Below are 15,400 nucleotides of genomic sequence, written 5' to 3'. Positions count from 1 at the left end.
GTTGGATGGAGAGCAGAAATGGGGCAATCACAAGGAGCAGTGGTGGAAAAATGACAAAGACTCATGGAAACACAGCCTCTAATAATTTAGGGTAATGATGGATGGCTCCCAAGCAATTGTAGGTCACCAATCCAGGCTATTGTGTAGTTACAGGAAGGAGAAGCCCCTCTTGTTGGGCAAAAGTTTAGGACTAATCAGGAAACTGGGGAAGTCACAAATGACTCCAGGTTCTTTGGACAGTAGCCATAGACTTTAAAGAGAATCACAGTCTCAGAGGGGGAAGGGAGGGGAATAAGCATTTACACAATGCCTCCTATGTGCCAGGCATTGTGCCAAGTACTTTATAAATATTATCTCATTTTATACTCACAATAACACTGATGCTAATATTTCCCCCATTTTACCATTAAAGAAATTAAGGCAGAAAGTGGTTAAGTGACTTGCCCAGGGTCACACAGCTAGTAAATATCTGAGACTAGTTTTGAATTTGTCTCCCTGACTCAATACTCTATATTCTGCACCAACTAACTGCCTCTGAATCTCAGTTAGAGAGGACATTGGAGGTCATCTGATTGTAATCAGATCAAGAAGCATCTCATTTGTAGCCCCCTCCTAATGCCCATTAATTTTCCCCTTGAAGACTTCCAGTGATGGACAACTTCCTGAGATGGATCAGTCCAGTTCTACTTATGGATAGTTCAAAACGTTGGGATGCTTTCCCTAGAATTGAGCCAAAAGCTGCCCCTTTACTGTTTCTGCTTTGTTCTTATTCTGCTGTCTGGGGACAAGCTAAACAAGTGCATTGCCTCCACTTGTTTTTGCCTGAAAGGTCCTTCAAAAAGTTGAAGGCAGCTTTCCTGTGTTATGCCCACCTAGTTTTCTTCAATCTAAGATAAACATCTCCAGCTCCTTCAATAAGACTTAAATAGTATGATTTCTGTTCTTTCACCATCCCTGCTGCCCTCATCAGAATGACCATCAACTAGTCAGTTCCCTTTCTAGAAAGGATTGGCTTGAACAGAATACATTATAGGGGCCCTTGTTATCGGTGTCTTTAAAACTCTATGGCTAAGAGATTATGTCTTGTTTTGTTTTGATAGATATTTGATCCCATGGATGTAGAAAACTTCCAATGAGGAAACCACCTTTTTTCTTTTCTTTCTTTTTTTTTTTTTGGTGAGGCAATTAATTGGGGTTAAGTGACTTGCCCAGGGTCACACAGCTAGTGAAACTACCTTTCTTATAATTTTTCCAGTTTTGCCTGCTTCTAAAACAATATAGTTTGATAAGATCAGATTTTGAGGGCTTTATAGGGTGAGCCTATAGCCGGCCTAAGGTGAAGAGGGAGAGGGAATGGAAGGGGGAGAAAAAGGGCAGGGGTGCGTGTGTGTGTGTGTGTGTGTGTGTGTGTGTGTGTGTGTGAAGCAGCGGGATCATGCCTTATTGGAGTCTTAACCTTGTCCTACCCTCCCCAACCCATTTTTACTCCCCTCACTATTCCTTTCCCTCAGTAACTTCTGGGTCTTCCTGTTCATTTCTCCCTGTTTGTATTCATTTCTGGCTATGCAAAGCCTCCTGCTGACTGTAAGATTGATTGTCCACATGGAGGTACCACACCATTTCCTCAGCTGATCTCAGTGGATACAGCTGCTGTCCATTCTGTTCTCAAGGTTTCATTCTTTGGCTCTGTTTTGCTGGGAGTCAGACTCTGAGCCCATTCAGGCACTCACATTTTTATTCCACATGTATTTGCTTTTGATGCTCACGTGCTAACATCAGAGTATCACAGCTTTGCTTTATCCATATAGCTTTCTTTGAGCATTAAATGTTCAAAGGAATCCCGAAGGTAGAAAATAGCAAAGTTAAAAGACGTATCCCAGTTAATTCTGTTGTATAACCTCCTTTACAATTCTGATATTACCAAAAACAACTGTTAGGGAGCCTGCTGTAGACTCATTACATGTGTGCTATTGGTAAGCAAACATTATCATCAGGGAAAATCTTTTAAAAAGTAATTATGATGCCAAGTGAAATACAAGTTCATTTTTACAGAAGTTCTATAAATTAAATTGCACCATGAAGATCCCCCCCAATCCATGAAAGAACTATCCCTTTCATCATGACCAAACTTTCCTGAAGTTTCATTTGTAACTAATTCTCTTTCCATGACATAACATGCATTAAGATTTTCAACTCTCAGTGAAATCAATAAAAGTGGCATATGTTTTGACTGAACTGCATATGGAAAACTGATGTTTAGACATGCTTTCTTAGGAATAAAGCAAGGCTGATACCAAAGAACTGTTCTTATAACTCCCTCACACATGACAAAGGATCCTGTGGCCACAAAGCATCTTTATGCCTAAATCAGAGAAGATCTAGGCACACAATGCATATTGTGTCCAAGGACAGAATGGAGTGACTCAGGCTTCCCCATTGCCCCATGTGACACCCCCCCCCTCCCAGCTTAGGTGCATTGCCCCAGGCAGAGGGGAGAGGGCAAGGCAATAGGGTAGAATACTGTGTTCTGGTCCCTCAGAGAAGAGAGGAGAAAAGCAACTACTGGACCGATCAATAAAAAAAAAGAAGTATTCACACAGCCTCTAAAGTAATCCCCACCAATTTCCCCACTCTGTAGGAAGAACTTCATGCCTGTAGCGTTTCAAGTGTTCAGTGACCTTTTTTCTCTTCCATCTGTGCCATGTTTTCCCCCTCTACTTTTTTTTTTTTTGGTGGGGCAGGGAGGGTCAAATGACTTGCCCAGGGTCACACAGCTAGTAAGTGTCAAATGTCTGAGGTCAAATTGGAACTCAGGTCCTCCTGAATCCAGGGCAGTGCTTTATCTACTTCACCACCTAGCTGCCTCCCCTCCCTCTACTTTTCAATACCTCTAATTGTTACTGTTGGGGGAAACTTGCAACCTGGATCAGGGGACTAGTCCATCCAAAGAATTGGAGGCTCATCATGAATCTTGTAAAATAAAAAGAGATTTATTAGGAGAGAGGAATATATGGCCAGGAGGCTAAACTGGGGATAGAACTTCAGAGCAACTGGGAGGGAAATGCAAAACTGGGATGGGCCAAACAACTGGGAGGGGATTTTATATAAATGGGGCACAAGATAGGCAGCACACACCCATGTCTTACATATCATCTTGTAGACCTTGGTATTGCCTATCAGTGTCCAGGCTTGTGCTGCATTCCTGAGGTGGGAGGCAGAGCTGTTTCTCCCTTGGGAAAGGTTAAGTATTCTTGGGGGTTGGGATCTTTGGGGTTCTTGGGGTCCCCTGTCCCACAACATCAGGAAGTTTTTGTTTTCATCAAGTCTATTGTCAATTTCCATCTATTGCTTTTTGCTGCTTCAGACATTTATTAGTTGTCTGACCCTGGACTAATCAATTAAGCTCTCTCAGCCCCAATTTCCTTATCTGCAAATGTCCTTTAGGATCCCTTCTAGGTCTAAATCTATGATCCCATGACCCCAACATCCTCTATATCAGAAGTATCAAACATGCAGCCCACAGGGATCCTTATGTATGGTGGATTGGCCCTTTATTTCTATTTGAGTTTGACACTACTGTTCTATATGACAGTCTTTCAAAAACTTCTGGGAGCTCTATAATCCTTAAGTTCTTTCTATACATCCTGTCTTCAAGATTAGTATGTTTTATCTAAGCAATTGGGAAAATATTAATTGCTCATGGATAGGCCAAGCCAATATAATAAAAATAACAATCCTACCTAAATTAATCTATTTATTTAGTGCCATACCAATCAAACTATCAAAAATATTTTATAGAGCTAAAAAACAATAACAAAATTCATCTGGAAGAACAAAAGCTCAAGTGGTCTAACAGTACCAGATCTCAAACTGTATTATAAAGCAGTAATTATCAAAACCATCTGGTACTGGCTAAGAAATAGAGGTGGAACACTGGAATAGAACAGGTATGAATTACACTGTAGTAAGTGACTATAGTAATCTAGTATATGATAAACCCAAAGATCCAAGGTGTTAGGATAAAAACTCATTATTTGACAAAAACCGCTGGGAAAACTGGAAAATAGTATAGCAGAAATTAGGTATGGACCAACAACTCACACCATATACTAAAATAAGGTCAAAATGGGTACATGATTTACGCATAAAGGGTGATGATGTGGAGGATGGATTTGATTGATCAGACTGATCTGAGGCGTCTCAAAGAATTACAAGACTCAGTGACTCAATTTCCCAAATTTTATTGCAATATTGTGAGTGACCACAGGGAGACCACCAGGGAGGTGTCTCAAATAGGGGGAAGAAGAATAATTATATTTATAGTGAGAAAAATTAGGTTATCTCCTCATTATCTTAACCTCCCCCTTGTGGGAGGTTCATGGGAGGTTTTACCCTAATTTGGACTTCCTGGGGTCCTAAGACAACCCACGAGGTTGGTACCTTTTTCCCTGGAGGTGTATTTTGGGGGTTTATATGTCATAAGGTGAACCTAAGGATACATTTGGCCTTTTTTCTGTGCATGTTCATAAAGACATGCTTAAACTTGTCAGACCCAGAGGGTCTTTGTGTTTATGATATCTCTTTACTTAAGATATAGTTTCTAGGTGTCCTGTCATCTAGGAATATTAATGGCTATTAATGGTTAATGGTCCCTAGTTACTGTCTGTTGATGGTGAGGGTTGATAGGGACGATCCCTCTTGGTTACAAACCTAAGTTTCTCTGTTAACCTTTTTAGCTACTATCAATATTAGGTTATCTGTTAATCTCTTTTAGCTACTATTTATAGGTTATCTGTTAACCTTTTTAGCCTCCTCCATCAATGATACCATAAGCAAATTAAGAGAGCATGGAATTGTTTATCTGTCAGATTTATGGACAGAGGAAGAATTTAGGACTAAAGAAGATATAGAGAGCATTATAAAATGTAATAGATAATTTTGATTATATAAAATTAAAAAGCTTTTGCACAAACAAAACTAATGAAACCAAGATTATAAGTGAAGCAGAAAACTAGAAATTTATGTAAAAAGTATCACTGATAAAGGCCTCATTTCTAAATTATATATAGAACTGACTCAAATTTATAAAAATACAAGTCATTCCCCAATTGATAAATGGTCAAAGGATATGAACAGGCAGTTTTCAGACAAAGAAATCAAAACTATCTGTAGTTATATGAAAAAATGCTCTAGATCACTATTGATCAGAGAGATGCAAATAAAAACAACTCTGAGGTATCACCTCACACCTATCAGAGTGGCAAATATAACAAAAAAAGGAAAATGTTGGAAAACTGGGATGCTAATCCACTGTTGGTGGAGTTGTGAAAAGATCCAACCATTTTGGAGAGCAATTTGGAACTATGCCCAAAGGGTTATAGAACTGTGTATACCCTTTAATCCAACAATACCAATGCTAGGTTTATATCCCAAAGACATCCCCCAAAAAGAGAAAAAGACCTATTTGTACAAAAAGTATTTATAGGGACAGCTAGGTGGCACAGTGGATAAAGCACCAGCCCTGGATTCAGGAGGACCTGAGTTCAAATCTGGCCTCAGGCACTTGACATTAGCTGTGTGACCCTGGGCAAGTCACTTAACTCTCATTGCCCTGCAAAAAACAAAAAGAAAGAAAGGAAGAAAGAAAAAAAGAAAGAAATATTTATAGCAGCTCTTTTTGTGGTGGCTAAGAATTGGAAATCAAAGGAATGTTCATCAATTGGGGAATGGCTAAACAAGCTGTGCTATATGATGGTGATGGAATATTATTGTGCTATAAGAAATGACAAACAGGATGATTTCAGCAAGGCATGGAAAGACTTATATGAACTGATGTATAGTGAAGTAAGTAGAACCAGGAGAATGTTGTGCACAGAGACAGCAATATTGTTTGATGAAGAACTGTGAATGACTTAGGTATTCTCAACAATACAATGATCCAAAACAATTCCAAAGGACTAATGATGAAGCATGCTATCCACCTCCAAAGAAAGAACTGATACTGATGAAACAGACTGAAGCATGCTATTTTTCACTTTCTTTCTTTCATTTTTTTTCTTTTATTCAAGTTTCCTTGTACAAAATAAGTAATATGAACAAAACAAAACAAAACACAAAAAACAAGGGCAGCTAGGTGGCACAGTGGATAAAGCACTGGCCTTGGATTCAGACCTGAGTTCAAATTCGGCCTTAGACACTTGACACTTACTAAGCGTGTGAACCTGGGCAAGTCACTTAACCTCCATTGCCCCACAAAAAAACAAACAAAACAAAACAAAACAAAAAACCAAAAACAACCCAAACAAACAAACAAAAACAAAATAAGTATTATGGGTTGACTTCTGGGGCAGAGCCAAGATGGCAGAGGAAAGGCAGTGAGCTCTTGAACTCATGACATGATCACTCCAAAAAACATCCAAATAATGCCATAGGACAATTCCTGGAGCAGCAACACCCACAGAAGAATGTGCTGAAATCATCTTCCAACGAAGGACATTTTCGAAGGTCAGAAGGAGGGAGCTGCTGTGCTGAGACTGGAGTGGAGCCCAACCCCACAGTCACCCTGACACAGATCCAGTCCCAGGAAGGCCTCTCCAGAGAAAGGGACCCCCCCAGAGCCTCTGAATGAGCTGAAGTGCAGTGTCATCTGGAACTAAGCTCACAATCTGGTAAGTGGGCTGAGCCCTTGGCAGAGGGGAGACTACAAGGGTCTATGCTGGTACTGAGGCAGGGGTTTTTCACCCCTGCTGGGAACCAGGAGGTAGGCTTAAGTGTGCTATAGTTCCAGCAGTGTGCTATAGTTCCATCTGCTCTTCAAAATCTACAGGGTCTTTTGCCTCATGAGGTGTTGAAGCATTTGCCTTTGTTTTAAAATAATTATTCAAAAATGCTTGGACTCTTTTATGAGATCTGGAAGGCATATTTCCTTCTTCTACTAATGTCGGCCCTGCTAGTTTATCTGCTTGTGCTAATAATCTTTGAGTTTTCTTCCTTTTGATATCTTTGGAAATATCAGCCCCTTTTCCTTTATTTTTCTCTATTGTTTACTTCCTGACTCTTTCCTCTTTCATGGCTGTTTTCTTGGGGGCTGGATATCAAAATAATTCAGTTTTATCTCATGCTGGGCAATTTAAGGTTCACCAGCCTAGGTTTCTTCTACAAGTAACTTCTGCATGGTAGGAGTAGGGGGGAAGGGGGGTGGGAGGAGGAGGATAGGACGTCACAGCTAGATGTTAGGCTCCTTCCTCTCAGGCTTAGGGGAATGCTACACAGCCTGTCATACATACATGCTGCCCCTGTTCCCTCTGTTCCTCAGTTCTGGTGCTTACTTCTTATTCTGGAGAGGTTTGAGAGATCATGAGGATCAGAAAAAAAATTTAGCCCTTAAGGTTGTTGGTCACATGACCTTGAAGTCACTCTTCAAATACTATATAGAAGTATTGGAAGGCATCCATCATGCCCCCTCTAAATCTTTTCTTCTATAGACTAAACATTTCTAGTTTTCTCAAATGACCTTCACATGGCATAGTCTTGAGGCCTTCATGATCACCTGCCTCTGGACAACTTCCAGTTGCCACTGTTTTTCCTACAATGTGGTGCCTAGGATTTAATTCAGTACTTAAGATTTGATCAGGAAAATATCATCTTGTGAGTCAGATGCTCTTAATATAGCCTAGTAGCATTAACTTTTTTGGCTGTCATATCATTAAGGTTACTTCACTAAAACTGAAAAAAAATTATTCCTTTTTTTGGGATATTTCATTAATTTCTGAATTGATCCCTTCCCTTGCTCTTCTTAGCAAAATTTTCTTTATGAGATTTATAAAGTGAAAGAAGTAATTTGGCAAAACCAATCAATACACTATATCTAATAGTATATGTAATATTTATACCTATATTCCTCTATTTTTCCAATTATAGAAGGGAAATGCATTCATTACCTCTTATCTTTTCCCAACAAGCTATTATTTAGCCATCTCTCTAATTTTGTAATTATGTAGGGTGTTTTTTTTCAAGTCCAAGTTTAAAACTTTACATTTCTTTTTCTTTTCTTTTTTGTGTGTGAGGCAATTGGGGTTAAGTGACTTGCCCAGGGTCACATAGCTAGTGCCAAGGGTCTGAGGCTGGATTTGAACTCAGGTTCTCCTGAATCCAGGGCTGGTGCTCTGGCCACCTAGCCTATTACATTTCACTTTAGTGGATCTTTCCCCAACAGTTTGGAAGAAGAATCTTGTTGCTTTACTTCATTTTTCTCTTTAGTCCTTACTATTCTCAGAAGTACTTAATTGAACAAAGCAACCCTTGAAAATATTCTAGGAATGCAGTTGTATAAATTAGACAATGCTTTAGGACAAAAAAAAAGTTTTAAAAAGGGCATTCGATGGAATTTCTAGTAAATGACTGTCATTGGATTTTGTTTCCATTCTTAAAAGACTGAGTGGTGAAAAATGTATCTTGTGTTACAGGGTATGACATGATCCACAATCTATGCTATCCCAAGTTTTCTGTATCACTATTTTTTAGGACCCATATACTTGCCTGATGGACTGCAACCAAAGGGAGTAGTTTTCTCTAGCCTGTCAACCAAAAGGCAATCATTCCTGGCCTTGGTTCCTGCTCACAGTGTGTCTCCTTAGCATATTAACAGCTCCTTTAGCAGCATGTTGAAGGAATATCCCAGGTTCTTGATTGTGGTTGCTTAGAACCGGGTAGAGGCCTACACCAAATTTAGGGATGATTTATTTTTAACCATTAGAAGATGACGTTTATTCCATAATATTTAATATTTTCATGGGAAGACAGAACTACAAAATAAATAAGGTCAAGAAGTAAATTGTTAGCTCTTTGAGGACAGGGATCTGATTTCCTTTCTTTTTGTATCCCCAGCATATAGTGGGCCTTTATTAAATGCTTGAATGAATGAATGGACGGATGGATGGATGGATGGATGGATGGAAGGATGGAAGAATGAATGAATGAATGAATAGGAGGTTGAGTCCCTCAAAGTAAGTAGAACAGCATGTGGGTAAAAGAATTCCTTGTATTTGAAGACTTGAATCATTGGCAGTGTGTTGTAGTGAAAAGAGCCTTGGATTTGGAGTCCTGAGTTTGAACCTCAGTTTGAGTGTTAGCTCGGCTACTTATTACCTAAATGGCCTTGGGTAAAGCACTTTAATGTCCCTTGACATCAATTTCCTTATTTCAAATGAATGGTTGGATTAGGTGATGGATCATAAAGCCCCATTGACGTCCTTTTAGCTTCAAATTCTGATTTTTGTTGTTTTGTTTTTGTCCAAGTCGGAGGCACTTATTGACAGATTTCACTGTCATCAGTGATATAAGGAATAGAGGAATTCATCATTTATTAATAATGAAAACCCCATTCTATTTTCTAGGATTATAAGACTTGGAGCTGTAAGAAATCTTAGAGATCATCCGATTTAAAGCCCCAGTGTCAGAGGCAGGACTTGAACCAGATCCTCTGAGTCTGTTTTTTGTTTTTTGTCTTCCTTCCCCATACTGACTCATGTCCTTGAGATAAGATTTTCCAAAGTTGTTGTAGGCTCCGGGCTATTGAAAGGACGAAATGTATTGTATGACTTGTTGAAGGTTTGAAAAAAGTTCACACAAAGTATGCAGGACTTAGCCACTGACTTGATGGATTCAGGTCTGCTGCTTACTATAAAGCATTCCATATTTTATATTCCTCCTAAAACCTTTCTTTTCCTCACTTGCCCTCTTACATCAAGAATCCTCCCAGGCACTTAGCTTTGCAAATGATGCTTTGGGGAACATGATGTATTTGGAGACAGGGGGCCTGGGTTCAAATAATTATTCTGATACTTGCTCTCTATGTGACCTTGGGCAAATCTGTGGATCTGTTTCTCATCTGTAAAATGAACAAAATGGCCTCTAAGATCCCTTCCTGCCCTAAATCTATGAACCTATTTCTCTTTGATTTTGGAGTCATCACTGTTGCTAACATGCCACATATGCGATCAACTGCCAGATCCCCTTCTTCCTACTCTCACAGACACCACTCTAGTTTGGGCCCTTCTCACCTCTTGCCTGGGCATCAGCTCCCTCATTGCTCTCCCTCCCTCAGGTCTCTGCCCTTGTCCTTCCATCTGTCACAAAGCTGCCAAATTGGTTTTTCTAAAATGCAGATCTGATTGGGCCACTCCCCTACTCACGATAAAGCTTTAGCGGCTTCCTATAAGCTCTAGGATCAAACAAGAATTGCGTTGCTTAGCCTGTCTTTTTAGACTGATTTCACATTCTGGACAAATGAGTACATTTGCTTTTCCTATGTGTGACATTTTTTCTCCTTCCTGTGTGCCTTACACAACTTCTCCCTCCATGCTACAAGGCTTTCCTTTCTCACTCCTGGTTCAAAGAATGATGAGTTTCTTTCACAGAGCAGCACAGATGCTCCCGCAAACAGAAGGTCTCTCCAAGTGTTAGTGATCTGTTCTTGAAATTCTTTTTGTATAGACTGAACTGTGTTAATATTTTGTCTCTCCCCACCCCCAAATAGCATGTGAGTTCCTTGAGGGTATGGGAGTGTTTCTTTTGTGGGTTGGTTTCTTTTTTTTTTGGGGGGGGGAGGGTCTTAGCACATTCCAGGACCTAGCATGGTGCTAGGTTCTCAATAATTTCTTGTTGAATCAAATTCAATTACTACCTGTGTGATCTTGGGCAAATTATTTCTTGCCCAAGATCAAGCAGGTGGTAATACATACAACTCTCTGAGCTCTAGTTTATTCATCTGCAAGTGATTATTTTTAAGGTCTAACTCTAAATCCATGAATTATGATCTCCCACATCACTGAGTAATAGGTAACATTTATATAGTGTTAAGTGCTTTACATTTATTACCTTATTTGATTCTTATAACAACCCTGGGAGGTAAGTTATTATCACCCACATTTTACAGATGAGGAAATTGAGGCAAAGAAGGGCTAAGTGATTTGCTCAAGGTTATACAGATAGTAAGTGTCTTAGGCTGGATTTGAACTCAGTTCTTCCTGACTCCAGGCCCGGCACATGTATTTCACCACCTAGCTGTCCCATGTTGAATGGATTATGGATTTGGAGCCAGAAGGAACCTCAGAAGACATCAGTCCAACTGCCTCATTATTAAGATGAGGAAACTGGAACCCTGATCAGGGAAGTGACTGGATTTAGATGTCCAAGAAAACAATCACTATATGTAGTAAAGAACAACAGTGAGAAACAAAGCAAAAAAGTATACTCATATGGCAAAAGAGCCAGGATTTGTACTAAACCTGTGTCCTTCAGACCAGTGTTCTTTCCATTACTCCACAGAGAATCTCTAATGGCCTAACAAATTCAATTAAATTTTTTTTTTGGTCAAGCTAGTGTTTGTTGTAGTATCAAAAGGGGTTCCTATGCTGACACAATAAAATATAATATGCTTCCTTTAAGGGCACATAATGGATTGAAAGATGGTGTTAAATAGGGGAGAATAGCATGAATGTATAAATATTCTCAAGGAAAAACTAAATATGTTTTTTGGATTAAATCCACTGGTTTCCTTGTGAATATAATTAAACAATAAATTCCTTGTTTGTTTTTTTAAAAAACAAAACCAAAAACAACTCAATTACTTTTACCATAGCCTATAAAGAGAAAAAGTAAAAAGTGAGAATAAAAACTTTAGTTTACAATTATATTCTATATTAAGTTCTTGAATTTTTATGGATTAGGTGTTTTCCTCTCAATAATCTTTTTTTCTTTTTTTCTAGTGGGGCAATGAGGGCTAAGTGACTTGCCCAGAGTCACACAGCTAGCAAGTGTCAAGTGTCTGAGACCGGATTTGAACTCGGGTCCTCTTGAATCCAGGGTCAGTGCTTTATCCAGTGCACCACCTGGCTGCCCCTCCCTCCCAATAATCTTGTGTGATTTTTACTATAAGCATTATTATCCCCATTTTATAAATGAGGAAATTGAGTTTCACATAGATCAACTGAATCACATATAACCTAATGATATACAAAAAAATATGAGTCAGAATTTGAACCCAGATTCCCTGATTCAAATATGGGTCCTTTATCTATTATACCATCCTACATCACATCACTTCAGAAATGACCAAAAAAAGGTCATAGACATGCACCCTACTTTTAAAGCACCCCGACATATGAAAATCTATATTTACAAAAGAAGTTAAGGGAAGATTCTTCACTTCAGAGAATGTTCCTACTAGGCTCTTAAAATAGCAAATACCCCCAGACCATTTAAAATATGAATCCAATTACAAAATGCTTTCATTGAACATTTAAATATACTAGTTGGGTAAAATGAAGCATAGCTGTAGTTGCAGATGCCTAATTATGAAGTAATAATCATGATTCTTTGCAGCGTGACCAACACAAGAGGACAAGTGACAAGATGCATTAAAAAAGGTTTAATAAAGCTTCAACATTTTTCATATACAAAGAAATGCTTAGAATCATTTGCAGTATGCTTAGTCTCAAAAATGAAGACAGAGAAGATTTTAAACTGCAGAACCTCTGTACGTCTTGCTAAAAATAATCCCCAAGGATTTAATTTTAAAAATAAGATATTTATAGACAAAACAGTACTAAGTTCTGGGTCAGATAACCAATGGATTCAGCTCAAAGTCGAGCAATGCTGTCCTCATTAAAATTGTGGATGAAGAAGAGGCAGAAGGGTTGAGTACAAAGCATTGCCCCTTCAGGAGAGATGTGGCCATTTTTCCAAAGAAGCTTTTAATTAGAAATGTATTCCTTTCCACAGATTCTTTATTTAGTTGGGTGTTCTACTGATGTGTTTTCATAAAGAAAGCAACCAGAAGAGCTAGCAGAACCAAGCCCACTGAGAATGCCTTCAGCCCACCATCTTGCAGTGTCCAGAGGATCCGTAAGCCTAGCCTGGAACTCAATGATTTTTCCAGAGTCTCTGCAGACATGTTTGCTTTTGTTCTTGAGCCATTTTCAAGCACATGTCTGAACTCCTGTGGAGAGACAAAAGACAGTTTTAAGATGTCTACAAAGCACAATCTATGATACAGATCAAATACTAAGTAAAGTCTTTATCATATCAAGAATGCTTCCAATTTCTATACCAACAATGCCTCCCTTTAGTTCTCACTCCATATTCCAGTTGCTGAATCTAGAACAGGATGAAGAATGTTTGCTGTGACTATTAGAACAGACCCTCAGAAGAAAACAATCGCAAAATTGAGAAAGCTGTTAATCATAAGCGTACAAATCTCAGCTACAGTACAGTCCAAATGCTATTTTTTTTTCTCGTAATCCTCGGTGCTTGCACTGATATCCTGCTGACTTCCCTGCCCTTTGATTCCTTAACACGGAGGTACACAGCTGGAGAAAGAGGGGACCAATAGCACAGCAATCTTACCCACAGCAGGACACTGTCAATGTCAATAACTTCTTTAGTAGCTCGGTGGTGCCCCAAATCTGCCCATAAGGCCATCTCCCCTGTTCTAACACTCACCTTTAGCATATTGGGTCTGAGAGTGGCTGCTGAGGTTGCCATTCTCAGCTGATTTAAAAGTAGTCTTAAGCTCTTACCACCAGGCACTAAATGGCCAACCTTCTGGTGAAGCTATTATTTCAGAATATAGCTATATATGTCACCTTACTGGTAAAACATATAGCACAACTGATATTGGACCAGCTAAACAGATTTTATTTTCTTGTCCTATGTCAAAGGACTTCTTGATCTCCCTGATGTTAAGTCAAGTAGAGAGGTGATGGGGATGGAGCCAGGGCCTGAATCAGAGTCTGAAGCCAGTTCAATCAGTTCAATCTGATGATGCAAGGCACCTGACCACACTGGGTCTCAGTTTCCTCATCTGTAAACAAGAGCTGGACTGGAAGACCATTAAGATCTCTTTCAACTTCAAATCATATTATCTCATATATAAATTTGTAAAACTTGCCCTATACACCCTTAAATACAATACTTGCAATTCAACCATCTGCCAGGAGATCATTTATAACTGGCTAGACTTTCCCCAAGTGTGGCTAGCTAATTCTGAGAGCATTTAGGATAGGATTCAGTCACTTATGCTTAACTCAAAAAATTCTTCTTAAGATAGAATTAATTGGGGCAGCTAGGTGGCACAGTGGATAGAGCACCAGCCCTGGAATCAGGAGTACCTGAGTTCAAATCCGGCCTCAGACACTTAACACTTATTAGCTGTGTGACCCTGGGCAAGTCACTTAACCCCAATTGCCTCACTAAAAAACAAACAAACAAACAAAAAAAGATAGAATTAATCTTTGTAAAGACAGATCTAAGTGACTTACAAATTAGAGTGAGCTATGAAGAAATAGCAACACCTAGACAGGACCAGTAAAAATTAACTATTAAGCAAACATTATTTAATCAATGTTGTTTCCCCTCCCTACCCTCTTTTCAGGTTTGGATCAGGGATGCATCTGTGTAGCAACTTTTCCATGGAAACTTACTTCATTGACACAGATTAGCCACTCCTCTGTTACACAAAGGTTGGCTAGGGCATTGAGAAATTAGAATCCCCATGGTCACAGAGCTAGTACAGGTCAGAGGGAGGACTTGAACCCAAGACTTTTAAACTCCAAAGCCAACTTATTATTCATTACACCATATTATCTTGTCTTTCCCTTTTTCTTTTGAGAAAAATTTCTAATTTTCTCTCACTGATGCTATAAGTGTACAAGAGACCACAGATTTATTCCTGCCCTATGGCCTTTTTGCACCAAGGAGTTGCTTTTCTCAGCTCTTTCTAATTAAGCTACTGCTTAGGAGAATTTGCTAATCTACAGACTTCTCCTAAACTCACAACTACACCATTATCCTTCTTACTTTGCAGAAAACAGAAAAAAGTCATAGAAACAAATTTTAGAGCTAAGATGAAACTTGGAGTTTATTTTGTTCAACTTTCTCATTTTTAAATTTAATTTTTTTTCATAATAATATTCCCCCCACCCCGATTATATGTAAAGACAAATTTTAACATTCATTTTTTGGTTTTGTTTTTTCAGCAATCAGGGTTAAGTGACTTGCCCGGGGTCAAACGGCTAGTGTCAAGTGTCTTGAACTCAGGTCCTCCTAACTCCAGGGCCGGTGCTCTAGTCATTGCACACCTAGCTGCTCCTTTAACATTAAAAAAAATAAATAAATAAAAGAGGGGCAACTAGGTGGCACAGTAGATAAAACACCAGCGCTGGATTCAGGAAGATCTGAGTTCAAATCTGGTCTCAGACACTTGATACTTACTAGCTGTGTGATCCTGGGCAAGTCACTTAACCCCCACTGCCCAGCCAAAAAAAAAAAAAAAAAGAGTTCCAAATTTTCTTGCTCCTTCCAGTTTCCCCTTCTTAGGACAGTAAGCAACCTGATATAG

The 15,400-nt window shown here is 39.1% G+C and overlaps 1 protein-coding gene across 1 annotated transcript in view; it reads right to left on the bottom strand.

Moving 5' to 3' along the window:
* Positions 1 to 12,434: 12,434 nt before the first annotated feature.
* The window catches only part of CDKAL1 (CDK5 regulatory subunit associated protein 1 like 1), a 652,342-nt gene continuing 649,376 nt past the window's right edge, over positions 12,435 to 15,400 (bottom strand). The window contains 1 exon segment of the mRNA XM_043977679.1: positions 12,435 to 13,000. Within this exon segment, the coding sequence (XP_043833614.1) occupies positions 12,806 to 13,000 (195 nt within the window). The 3' untranslated portion in view covers positions 12,435 to 12,805.

This window comes from Dromiciops gliroides, chromosome 1 (assembly GCF_019393635.1).
Source record: "Dromiciops gliroides isolate mDroGli1 chromosome 1, mDroGli1.pri, whole genome shotgun sequence".
NCBI classification, from domain to species: Eukaryota; Metazoa; Chordata; class Mammalia; order Microbiotheria; family Microbiotheriidae; genus Dromiciops; species Dromiciops gliroides.
This window is presented reverse-complemented; position numbering and strand designations above follow the sequence as displayed.